The 12,400-nt window shown below is 42.6% G+C and overlaps 2 protein-coding genes across 2 annotated transcripts in view; one reads left to right on the forward strand and one right to left on the reverse strand.

The window, feature by feature from the left end:
* The window catches only part of sptbn2 (spectrin, beta, non-erythrocytic 2), a 97,720-nt gene that overhangs the window by 77,500 nt on the left and 7,820 nt on the right, over window positions 1-12,400 (reverse strand). The window lies entirely within an intron of this gene.
* Window positions 1,701-12,400, forward strand: part of LOC111951023 (uncharacterized) — a 35,022-nt gene continuing 24,322 nt past the window's right edge. Inside the window, exon 1 of the mRNA XM_023968989.2 lies at window positions 1,701-1,758. Coding sequence (XP_023824757.2) covers window positions 1,701-1,758 — 58 coding nt within the window. The remainder of the gene's footprint in view (window positions 1,759-12,400) is intronic.

Consider the following 12,400-nt stretch of genomic DNA (forward strand, 5'->3'; position numbering starts at 1 on the left):
CAAGTGTAAAGCGCTACCACCTCCCTAATCACCCTTAATGTATGTTGTACAGCTCTATAGAGAATTTGGGTGACTCTCCTCCCTGCAGTGCAGCCGACCCTGTAATAACCAGATCAGCTTTATTGCCCCCCTCCTCTGGTCCCCCTCTCCCCGTCATTGTGCGCCTGCCTCGTGTTGACARCCGTTATGGTGGAAGAGCATGTTGACGTCTGCCGAGCTGTTGCAGTGGACTTACGGGGCAAACCTATGACCCTCAACCCAAAATGGATGATGTACTAAAATGTGCCACGGTTGTCCTGGATAAAAATCGCCTTGTGCCCCTTTAACAGAGACAGAGGGAAAACAAAAAACACAGAGTGTGGCGGTCATAAACCAACAAGACGTCACAGCTAGAATGGGCTGCTAAAATGGTGGAGTGCGTAGACACTGAACACTGTGGACCTCTTCCTATACACGCCATTCATCACCATGAAAAACTGTCAACCGGGCTTTTGTCTCAAGAGTGTGCGTGTGTGAGAGAGAGAGTGAGGGATCACAACAGATCAGTGTGTCTTCAGGTCACTACAGATTAGCATGACATCTTGGTTACTTTTGGGGGACATTAGCTTTCTTATCTTGAGATGGAAAAAAACTGACTGAAATATGCAGGGGTCGCATTGGCTTTCAGAAATCAGCATTTGCAAAACGCAGACAATCAAAATCTGCATTTTAAACCACTTCACCTGTGTTTTATATTGAAAGTCAGTGGGGTTTTTTCTTCAAGCGATAAGAGGCRTGCAACTATAGTTTCTCTTCACACAAAATACATTAGTGCAATACATTCGGCAGAAACAACAGACAGAAGGGCAACGCTATTCGGCTAGCAACCACACGAGTAAATTAGCTTAAAAATAACTATTTTTCACAAAAACGATTCATGGCCATCACATTTTGAATATGTATCATTAAAAATATATATATATGTAGCCAGCTACATTGCCTAATGTTCCCAAACCTCTCATCCTGCTCTGCTGCCAGCAAGAAAACCACCAGATTAAAACCCTGCTTCAACAGTTATGAGAGGATACTATTTTGCAATGCTATGATGATGCAAAGGGGAAGTGACAGAACACCTGTTCTCTTAAATTAGCTATTAGCTAGATCTAGGACAGGCTATTCTTTCCAGAATTGGAGGAAGGTAGAGCTAGGACGATAAACCAAAGATTATCGACACCGACTATACTGATCACTTAACGCAGGCATTTTGCTGATAACAACACATGCGCAACGCTGATCCTCAACACGGGGGCCCCTCAGGGGTGCGTGCTCAGTCCACTCCTGTACTCCCTGTTCACTCATGACTGCGCGGCCAGGCACTACTCCAAAACAATCATTGCGTTTTCTGATGAAACCACAGTGGTAGGCCTGATCACCGACAACGATGAGACAGCCTATAGGGAGATCAGAGACCTGACCGTGTGGTGCAAGGACAACAACTTTCCTCAACGTGATCAAGACAAAGGAGATTATTGTGGACTACAGGAAAAGGAGGACCGAGCACACCCCCATTCTCATCGACAGGGCTGTAGTGGAGCAGATTGAGAGCTTCAAGTTCCTTGGCGTCCACGTAACCAACAAACTAACATGGTCCAAGCACACCAAGACAGTCGTGAAGAGGGCACGACAAAACCTATTCCTTCTCAGGAGTGAAAAGATTTGGCATGGGTCCTCAGATCCTCAAAAGGTTTTACAGCTGCACCATCGAAAGCATCCTGCCTGGTATGGCAACTGCTCTGCCTCCGACCGCAAGGCACTACAGAGGGTAGTGCGTATGGCTCAGTACATCACTGGGGCCAAGCTTCCTGCCACCCAGGACCTCTATACCAGGCGGTGTCAGAGGAAGGCCCTAAGAATTGTCAAAGACTCCAGCCACCCTAGTAATAGACTGTTCTCTCTGCTACCGCGCAACAAGCGGTACCAGAGTGCCAAGTCTAGGACAAAAAGGCTTCTTAACAGCTTCTATCCCCAAGCCATAAGACTCTTGAACAGTTAATCAAATGGCTACCCGGACTATTTGCATTGTCCCCACCCCACCCCCCATTTTTACGCAGCTGCTACTCTGTTTATTATCCATGCATAGTCACTTYACCTCTACCTACATGAACATATTACCTCGACACCGATGCCCCCCACACATTGACTCTGTACCGGTACCGCCTGTATATAGCCCCACTACTGTTATTTACTGCTGCTCTTTAATTATTTGTTATTCTTGTCTCTTACTTTTCTTTTGTTTGGGTATTTTCTTTAAAYTGCATTGTTGGTTAAGGGCTTGTAAGTAAGCATTTCACTGTAAGGTCTACACCTATTGTATTCGGGACATGACAAATTTTGATTTGATATCGTTCATTACAATAAGTAGCCTATTCAAGAGAAATGTGATGTTTGAAATTAAATACGTTTTCTAATATGGCTGATTGTTAATGAGACAATKGATGGCTACAACCATCAAATTAGTAGTAGTAGTAAAAAAAAACGGGTCCACATTAATGCTATAAACGTATGGTTGTATTTATCATTATCGCATCAATTMAGGCAATTTATCGCGATATTTGTCCATATGGCACAGCTCTAGAAGGAAGACTAGTGTTGGTGGCTATTCTGGCACGGAGAGGGCATCACCTTCAGGAGAACGATGGGAGCGTGGAAGAACGAGGGAAAGCAGGACAGAGCAAGCAGCATCACAGGCAGCATCACCACCCCTCTTTCCTCGCTCTCCATTCTCTCCATCCCTCCCTGACCTGCTTTCCTCTCCGCTAGCTGGTCTGTTTTTCACTGCACCAGTTAATCAGGGAGACATGGAGCCCAGCACAGTCGCCAGGAGGGAATTACCCCAGCGCACAACATGCCAGATGAGCACACGCGYCACTCTACGCCCGGGGGATGGGGCCACACTTCACTCCCTCACCCAGACAGACAGACGGGCTGTAAGCCTGGCCATGCATCCGATCCCCCCAACACCACAACAATACTTAAGCTTGCTTTGTCAGACAGAGAATACAGTCTTATAGGAACCACACACACACCCCTCATCAAATCATTTAGTTCTGCCAGTCACAGAGCTGAACTGTGGAAAATAAGGATGGAGGCTGCATGACCGCCCAGACAAACCCCCCACAGCACTGGATAATATTTCTCTATAGCTATATGCCAGGTGTATTCCACTCTGACCCTACGAGGACCRGAGCCTGATAGTTTTCTGTTCTACCTGATCATTAATTGCACCTACCTGGTGTCCCAGGTCTAAATCAGTCCCTGATTAGAGGGGCACAATGAAAGAATGCAGTGAAACTGKCTTCTAGGTCCAGAGTTGAGTTGTAGGCCTATATGCTAATAATCAGGAATTATAAATCACTGCAGCAAGACCCCTCTACCCACAGCCTCTCCTCTCCTGGGGGGGGGGTAACCCCTCTCTGGCTCCATGTCCAACTGTCAGTCAAGCTCAGATGGGGTAGGACAGGAGTAGGGGCGAGATCCCCAAAAAGCCCAGCACAAAGCCCATCTCGCCAGTGGCCCGACACAATGGCGGAGTCAGCAGAGCAAGGGGCCAGCAGCTCGCGCCTTTCCTGTTTGCAGAAATGAGGTGGCCAGAGACACACATGTATCAGAGGGCCACGATCCAGCCCTGAATGCTTTTCTGAATAGAACAGCGGCGGCCCATTGTGAGCCTGTAGCGTCGCATTCATCAAACGCTCCAACGCCCCCCCCAGAATGCTCGCAAACACGGAGTCCTCCAGAGAGAGAACGCCCTCTCCATGACACACTCTCCTATTTCTCTCTCCATCACTTCAACACCTCTACCACCCCCACATCTCTCCAAGAAACGTCTGTTTCGTTTTCCCCATCAGTGGCCATTCAAACCCACTCTCATTAGCCAGRTTGATTCACTCATACACCGACACTCAGCATGCCATTGCTGCGCTCACCCACGTCATGCATTCACCCGCGGAACACACGTACCAGGCGCTCAAGGCTTTTATCCATATAAAAACACCCACACAAACCTCTACAGGAACAATCTACTACATGCTTAATCTAGTGGAACACTCACACAGAGACATAGCTTCACACTCACAGACACACTAAAGACAGTTTCTTATAGGCATACATGTAATGTAATGTGACACACCAGAGACTTTAGGCCTATTCTCTCATTTGTGGCTAGCTCAAATTCAGTTGTGTTTAAAASTGAACACCTTTTTAGCAAAAATGTGACCGACAGGTTGGATTCTGTCTTACGTAGCAAAATTTGAATGTTWAAAAAAAATAAACATTTATACATTGGATAAAAGTAGAGACTCAGAGCTARAAAATGGTATATCATGCACTAGAGTCAAGGAACAATGGGAAAGTAATTCTGCTTTGAAAGTTGATAAACTTGTAGCTTCACTTTTGAAAAAATGACCCTTGAATGTTTTGGTACCTAATGAAGAGCTCTTCTTAGTCTRCACCCATTCARCATCGCTCACACGCTCTTAAGCTTTAGCCCCAACCATCTCTTTAAAGATTCACATGTGAGGCCATGTACTAAACAACCAAAGATTTCAAGACTAAAGGCTGGCGTATACTACGGTTGTGATCGTAAATTTAATCTGGAGTGATAGTGTGTGCTCTCGGGCGTTCGTAAACTCAGAACATTGTCAGATTGTCTGTTCGGAAATTGAGAGCGTTTCGCTCTCGGAGCGTTCACAGCGCACACTGGATGCTCTGGCGACTGCAACTGTGCTGCTGGCAATGATTTAATTAGGCTTTTTTGTATATTCAGCGGGTGTTCAGTGTTTGTAAATTTGTCAATTATTCTGCGCTCTGGCACACTCAGAMGAGAKTGCTCTGAAATCGGCATAGATMGACGTAGCTGGTAAATTCGCTCTGGCTATCGACAGTTGTCGCAGTGACATCATTAACATTCTATTGAAATGGATACTTGCATAGTGGAGTCTTTTGTTAAGACATGTAGGTAGCTAGCTAGCTAATCAATGAACCATAATCCCAACTCATAGCATTACTACCCTGCATGAATCTGCAGGTAGCTAACCAGCCAGGTTAAATGTTAGCTAGCTAACATTAGGCTATAACTAGCAATGCAAATGGCTCTGAGATACGAATAATATTACTACACTGATCATATACGTTACGTCAGCTAGATAGCTAGCTCCCTAGCGTTAGCTGGCTCGCTAACAGTACACTAACTTGAAATGAAAACAACTTTCTGACAAAATTAGAAGCATATCTGAAAATGTATCTAGCTAGACTCTTACCCATATACATGGATGGACGCTTCTCCCCCTCTGTCATGGATGCCATGGTTGCCCTTCGTTTGAAGATGTAATATGCATGTTTTATACAAAATCCTTGTGTGTTCTCTTTTCGACTCAGTCTGCATATTTCCTATCAAAACGCAAGAATGTGTGTGAAGTAGTGACGCGTGACATACGCCTAGTTTCCWGGGACGAGTCACAAATGTGAAAAGACCATGACGGCTACAGCCACAGAACATCAACTGCAACGTATTAAAATGCCAGAGAAGGCAGACCGGAGCAAATCGATATTGTACAGGATGGGCCTGGCTATACATAGACAAATCGCACAAGCTATTTCTCCACATGGGACAAGCAATAAGAACACTATACTAAAGCTAGGTTTCATTACTCAACACTGGGTAACAGAAATGGCATGACTGTGCAATAGGCTAATTATGGCGTGACTGGCCAGGAATAAGGGCAACATCTGTGTGTTATCTCCATCTAGGCTACATTCTAACACAAGAGTCAAGTTTAGTATGAAGCTATGAGCGCAGAAACTCTCATCCTCTCCATTCTCCTCCTTTTTATTATGCTCGGTTTGAATTTGTAATTTAGCCAAACTGGCAGAAGTGAGCCATCCAATGTACTCCATTGCACTCATGACCTGTAGCACAAACGCCACCCACAGGTCCTGGGTCATGAGGCGTAGGAGAAAGGTCAGGGTCGGCGCTCTCCTTGGGTAACWGAGACCTTCAGCCTAATCACGGTCACGGAAAACCTCACAGATCCCAACATAGGGTTCTTTCAGCAGATTTCCTTACAGTCAATCATTCCCAGCCTAAACTCTGAACCTTAAACCCTTCTCCATTTAAGGTAATGGATGGACGCCCGATCAGTTCAACAGATTGTTGCTTCTTTACTTGAGATGGCTCAAAAAGGAGCTCTGGCAGACTTGTGTGAAGCCCATTCTCTAAGCTGCAGTAAACCTGGGGGGGRATTTAGGAAGAATTCCAAAAGCCCAGCATGGACTCCACAGGGAAAAATTAGGAACACATGKTCAAATGTTGGACTCACAAGGCCAGAGGAGGCGTGAGGGCAAACGGATGTGTCCACAACTTGCAAAACATCCCCCACCCCCTCTATCCTGGGCGGCAAAACTCCTGCCTGCCTTGGATAACTGGACGGATGATGTGGGGGACAAACTTATCACCATATCCAAAACAGAGCAAATTGCCAGGGGACTGCATTTCCCAATACAAGAGAAACATTGCAAAACAACAACGTAATACAATCTAACTTAGGGCAACATCTATGAATTGMTTAAACCTAACAATTCCATCTCTAAATACTGAGTTAATATAATAACAGCCAATTCCTGCTCTCTCCCCTAAGGCAGCAGACTTCAATATAAGTTGTGTTTCAGCACTACTAATTAAAGAAAGGCGGATCTCACTCACAGCCTATGAGATCAAACATACAGTGTATTCGGAAAGTATTCAGACCCCTTGACTTTTTCCACATTTTTGTTAGGGATGCACGATAYATCGGTGAACATATCGGAATCGGACGATATTAGCTAAAAATGCCAACATCGGTATCGGCCCGATGTCTAGTTTAACGCCGATGTGAAAAACCGAACGTAGGTACATGACGTAATGACGCCACGTAAAACTTGGCGTTACACGTGCAACACAGCATTCCTAACTTAGTCCACAATGTCTGCTGTGTGGATTGAGCAGTCAAAAAGTTGAGCAGTCATTTGAAAGAGTAAGAAAATTTCAGCGAGACAACTCAAAGGCGAAATCCATTAACGCCAAGATAATGGAATTCATTGCCCTTGACAATCAACCGTTCTCTGTCGTGGGTGATGTTGGCTTTCGCGACTTGTCGAGCACCGGTACACATTAACGTTACCAAGTGCGCTATTGTTCAGATGTTGCCCTACCRGAGTTATAGAGTAATAGCGTCACTTCACGACATACTATAGAACGCAGCTTGGGTCTTTGCGTGGCAAAAGAGACACGTCAAATAACACAGTTCTATTATAGAATGTTGTGTGTTCTGAATTTGCACGAGCAAGCCAAGCGCCACCACTGCTATCAGTAGCACTGTTAAAGCTGTACAAAACAAGTCTGCAAACAAGCAAACACTGGCCACGAACGATGTGTTTGCAATACCGCGTTGGTAATAAAGCATTATTTTTTTGACCGCAACTTCTGGGGTAGTTAGCTTTAGCTTGGTACCTAGCTAGCACCAATACAACCAGCCTGAAAACAATTACCAGTAGAAACTGCAGTCATTTTCATTATTCTTAGCAATGATTTAGGAATCCTTGTGAGTAAGTATTAACTAGGTAGCCACTTGTTGTTCGCCTACTGAAATTGAACTTCAGTTCATGAAAATAAWTAGCTAGCCAGCTACTTAACCCTGTCGCCCAAAGCTAACGTTATAAGCAGCCAGCTAGCTTCATCTGGCTAGTGAGGCTTGACCGGACCGGGTTATGTTGTGAAGGAATTTGCGGCTTGCCTTCAAAATAAAAGTACCTATTTGAAAGTGATGCAGAAGGTTACAATTGKTGGAATCATGCCATATTTAGACTAGATAAATTATTTTGCTCTGTTCATCTTTGCCTTGATCCTGACTAGACTCCCAGTCCCTGCCGCTGAAAAACATCCCCACAGCATGATGCTGCCACCAACATGCTTCACCGTAGGGATGTTGCCAGGTTTCCTCCAGATGTAACACTTGGCATTCAGGCCAAAGAGTTCAATCTTGGTTTCATCAGAACAGTTGTCCTTCTGGAAGGTTCTCCAATCTCCACAGAGRAACTCTGGAGCTATGTCAGATTGACCATTAGGTTCTTAGTCAGGGAGGTGACCAAGAACCTAATGGTCAAAGGCCCTTCTTCCCCGATTGTTCAGTTTGGCCGGGTGCCCAGCTCTAGGAAGTGTCTTGGTGGTTCCAAAATTCTTCCGTTGAAGAATGGAGGAAACTGTTCTTGAGGACCTTCAAGGCTGCAGAAATGTTTTGGTACCCTTGTTTAACACTTTTTTCATTACAACATGATTCCATGTGTCATGTCACACTTTTGATGTCTTCACTATTATTCTACAATGTAGAAAATTGGAGTGTGTAGGTATTTGGAGTGTGTAGGTATTTGTTGACAAAATTCGTGCTAATGTTAGGTTTTGCGCTAGCGCCCAAAGGACTCCCATTCACTCCTTGAAGGAGAGCTCTCATTGTCCTAGAATCGCCCATGACATGACAAACGTTTCCCATCTCCTCAAAAGTATATCCGCCGTTGCGAATGACTCCACTTGGAGGCAATTGACTCCACTTGCAGGTTGAACATGGTGAGATTGCAGACTACTAAATTGATAGTGCAGTTTGTTAGGTGAGTTTACAGCCAACTAGCTATGTTACATGCTGATATTGTCTTTGGTATTGTGTGTAGCTACGTTTGCTAGCTAGCCAGCCAGCCCGCCCATAGAGAGAGCATTGCGAATTTTGTATTAGACTTGAGCTGCAACAGACTTTCCCAAAACATTAATATGTGAGAACAATATTTATCTAAACACTGTATATTAAGGGAATGAGTGGTTTTGGGTGGATTTTTCCTTCAGGTTCAAGGTCCGAATATGCAGAGATAGAAAATGGCATAAAAAAGGGAATTATGTTCCATTTATACACGCTTAACTTGGGTCGGAATTCCCCCAAGTGATTCAAATTTGAAATTCTGTTACCAAATCTAACAGAATTTCTGCTATAGAATTGGCTGTAGTTCAATAACGAAAAGCATTGTTTTCCATTAGCGCTAGCAGTTGGCTAATCAGCCGGTTAGAGACTAATTTTAGCCGCCTACTTGTTCCACTTAATATTAACTAGGTTACTTTTAAATTTAAAAGTGTCAATTCGCTAGTCCGTCGAGCCCTCTTCCGTTAGAATGAACGATATGCATCTTCTAGAGATCTATTGAGAGCAGAGGCGCCTGTCAATCACAAAGCGAGCCCGCATCCCGGTACAATTTGTGTGCGCTGTGGTTGGTTGCAATCAAATTTCTTTACACGGTGGAGGGAGAGAGAGCATGATGCTTGTGAATTTGCACGTCCCATGTAATGTATGTCCATGGTATCGTATGTCGGGGTTTGCCAGACAGTGGTGCTAAAATGAGTGACTCCTCTCATCAGTCAATGTAGACTACCGAATCGGTGAGAGACATTCATTTGGCTACCTAATTTGCATAGGTTACATGTAGGCCTAGGCAGATAAACTTCATGGAATGTTTTCATAAGTTGTGAATCACCACTACAGAAACAATAGGTAGTGGAGAGCCTCATTCTGGTCCAAATATGATAATTAGGGCCTTCACAAAATCCAGACATTAAAACCGAATTCAACAATATTCAAAAATGTATTGACSTTAGGGAATCAACTAAACGTTTATAAAATGTTTTATTAATGTAATGAATTTGCTCAAGTTTATCATAAGACATGAACTCAATGAATCAGTGATTCGTAGTTCGTGCAACTTTCTGAAGAAGCAACGAGAATGCCCCCGTCTGCGTGTGTGGTGCGCGCGTCTYCCACTTTGTGAAGCCGTTAGCGACGATGCTAATGAAAACAGTCTTCTGGTAGATGGATAGCCTTTCCCAAAAACCTTCTCAATTAAATACCAACCACAAAGTAGCCTATGCTTACCTGGCAGAATGATATCATGATTATTTTCATCAATCCAGTGGGTATATGTTTTGCAAACTACAATGACAAGTGCGCTACAAATAAACTGCTAAACAACTGTCTCTTGCTAGGTGCACACTTGAATTTAATGGTAATTACACCCCAAAATGAATTTTTCCCCCAGACGTCATGTGGTCTCCTAACATGGCTTAAGCATTGGTGTGGACTTAGAAAAACAACAAGATTGGATGTTTTATTTTAAAAATTGATTGAATTTGGGAAAGAACAAAATGAAATCAGGCAAAAATKATTACGGGTTTTATAGGGCCCTCCCTAACAATACTTTTTCATTAATTGGGGCTATGTAAAATCAGAAAGATAATGATATAACCCTTACATTGTTTCAATATAACGTTTCATTTCTTTTCCATGATAATGTGGGCTATTTACTTCATTTTTCTGTTTTAATAAAATAAAAAATGTGAACAAACATCAGCGGCAATTCATATCATGTAGTAAAACTGTAAATATGACTTTAATCTCAAGAGAAGACAGGTTAAATGTAAAAAGGTCCCATATCCACAAAGTGTCTCATAATAGGAGTGCTGATCTAGGATCAGTTTAATATTTTAGATCATAATGAATACGATTATATGGACAGATGTGGACCTGATCCTAGTCCAGCACTCCTAAGCTGAGATGCTTTATGGATCGGGCCCAGATAATATAGGCCAAGACGATATCCAAAACAACAATACACTGAATTCATAAATGTTCAGTCATTTAAAAAATTGTAAAGGCATGTCTTTCTAGACAATACAACACATTTTTCCAACCTGGGAGGTAAAGAAAATAATTATTAAATCATTTCACTGTGTATTTCAGATGGAATCAAGTCATTAGAATGTTCCAGAGGCCACCAAAATAGAGTGCATTTTCTGTTTGGCTGGCTACTCTATGTACTTGTGGAAAACACTGAAAAATAGATTTTTCAAATTTAAAGGTGTCATGTCATAGCTGACACCCCATTGTTTCAGCCAAATAGGTGAATCTTAATTCGGAGCAGATGGTTAAGAGTTTTTGGAAAATGTGGTCACATCAACTGAGGGAGATTTTACCGAAATTCAGTTACCAMGCTTTGCATCGGTTTATTTAAAATGTTCAGTGTAAATTGTTACAGGGCWCTACACTTACCTTTTATTTTTTTTATTTTTTACAAGGAACACAAGTTGAAAAATGTTGGCGCACACAAAATAACAAAGAAAATAGAGGTATTAATGCTAGAATCCTTAAAATGGTCTCACTGTAGAGCCCCGAGTTAAAAGTAGTCATTGTGCATAGTTCTATGGTTTGTTACACTTTGAAATCAAGTTTTTTTAAATACAGTTTAAGTGAAAAACCTGAGTCCGTTAACGTGGAATTGCCCAGAGGACAATTTATTGAAGCACTATAAAACAGCCCAGCAATTCAAATACTCCATACAAAACCCAGACAATGAGGAAATCACTCTGTCCTCACGTATCTAGATAAATGTAAATGTAATAAATGTAATGTAAATGTATCTTAAGCATGCAGGTAGACCATGGCATTCATTTTAGTCCATCGCAACATTTCAATTAGCTGTGTGGGCTAATGACAACACATTGGAACTTTCATATTCAACCTTGTAAAAAAAAATGTTTTTTAAAAGTGAATATTGAGATGTCATAACATGAATCTTCATTGGGCAGGTCAAATGATTCCTGCTGAAGAGGCTGAGAGCAATACTGAAATATGAAGAGGTGCTCGAGTTGTACAACCAAACAAATAATAGGCAGAAACAGAAAGGTAAAAAACTGAAGGCTATTTGCCTTTTATCTCAATGGCAGAATAAAGTTTAAATGAGTTGCTGCATCAGGACCTGCACATCTGATAAGAACAATAACACTGTTAGTGATAATGGCATGACTTAGCTTAACTGACATGGATGACTGCAGCACAATGATCCTGTGAGTGGCCGGAGTTGAAACAAGCTTGTATGGGAGGGATTCTGAGCATCAGCACTATGGGCGGCCCCACAGGCGCATTCCCCAGCCTCCATAACTTGCGCTCTCCAATCATCCATCCATTCCTCATCCACCTAGGGTAGACAACACCYGAGGACACTCGCTAACCCGTCCAATAGTCTATCCATAGATTTGAAGTAGTCTATACTAGAGGTCGACCGATTATGATTTTTCAACGCCGATACCGATTATTGGGAGGACCAAAAAAAGCAGATACAAATATATAAAATCGGTAATAATGACAATTACAACAACACTGAATTAACACTTATTTTAACTTAATATAATACATAAATAAAATCAATTTAGTCTCAAATAATGAAACATGTTACATTTGGTTTAAATAATGCAAAAACAAAGTGTTGGAGAAGAAAGTAAAAGTGCAATATGTGCCAT

Source organism: Salvelinus sp. IW2-2015, linkage group LG23 (assembly GCF_002910315.2).
Source record: "Salvelinus sp. IW2-2015 linkage group LG23, ASM291031v2, whole genome shotgun sequence".
NCBI classification, from domain to species: Eukaryota; Metazoa; Chordata; class Actinopteri; order Salmoniformes; family Salmonidae; genus Salvelinus; species Salvelinus sp. IW2-2015.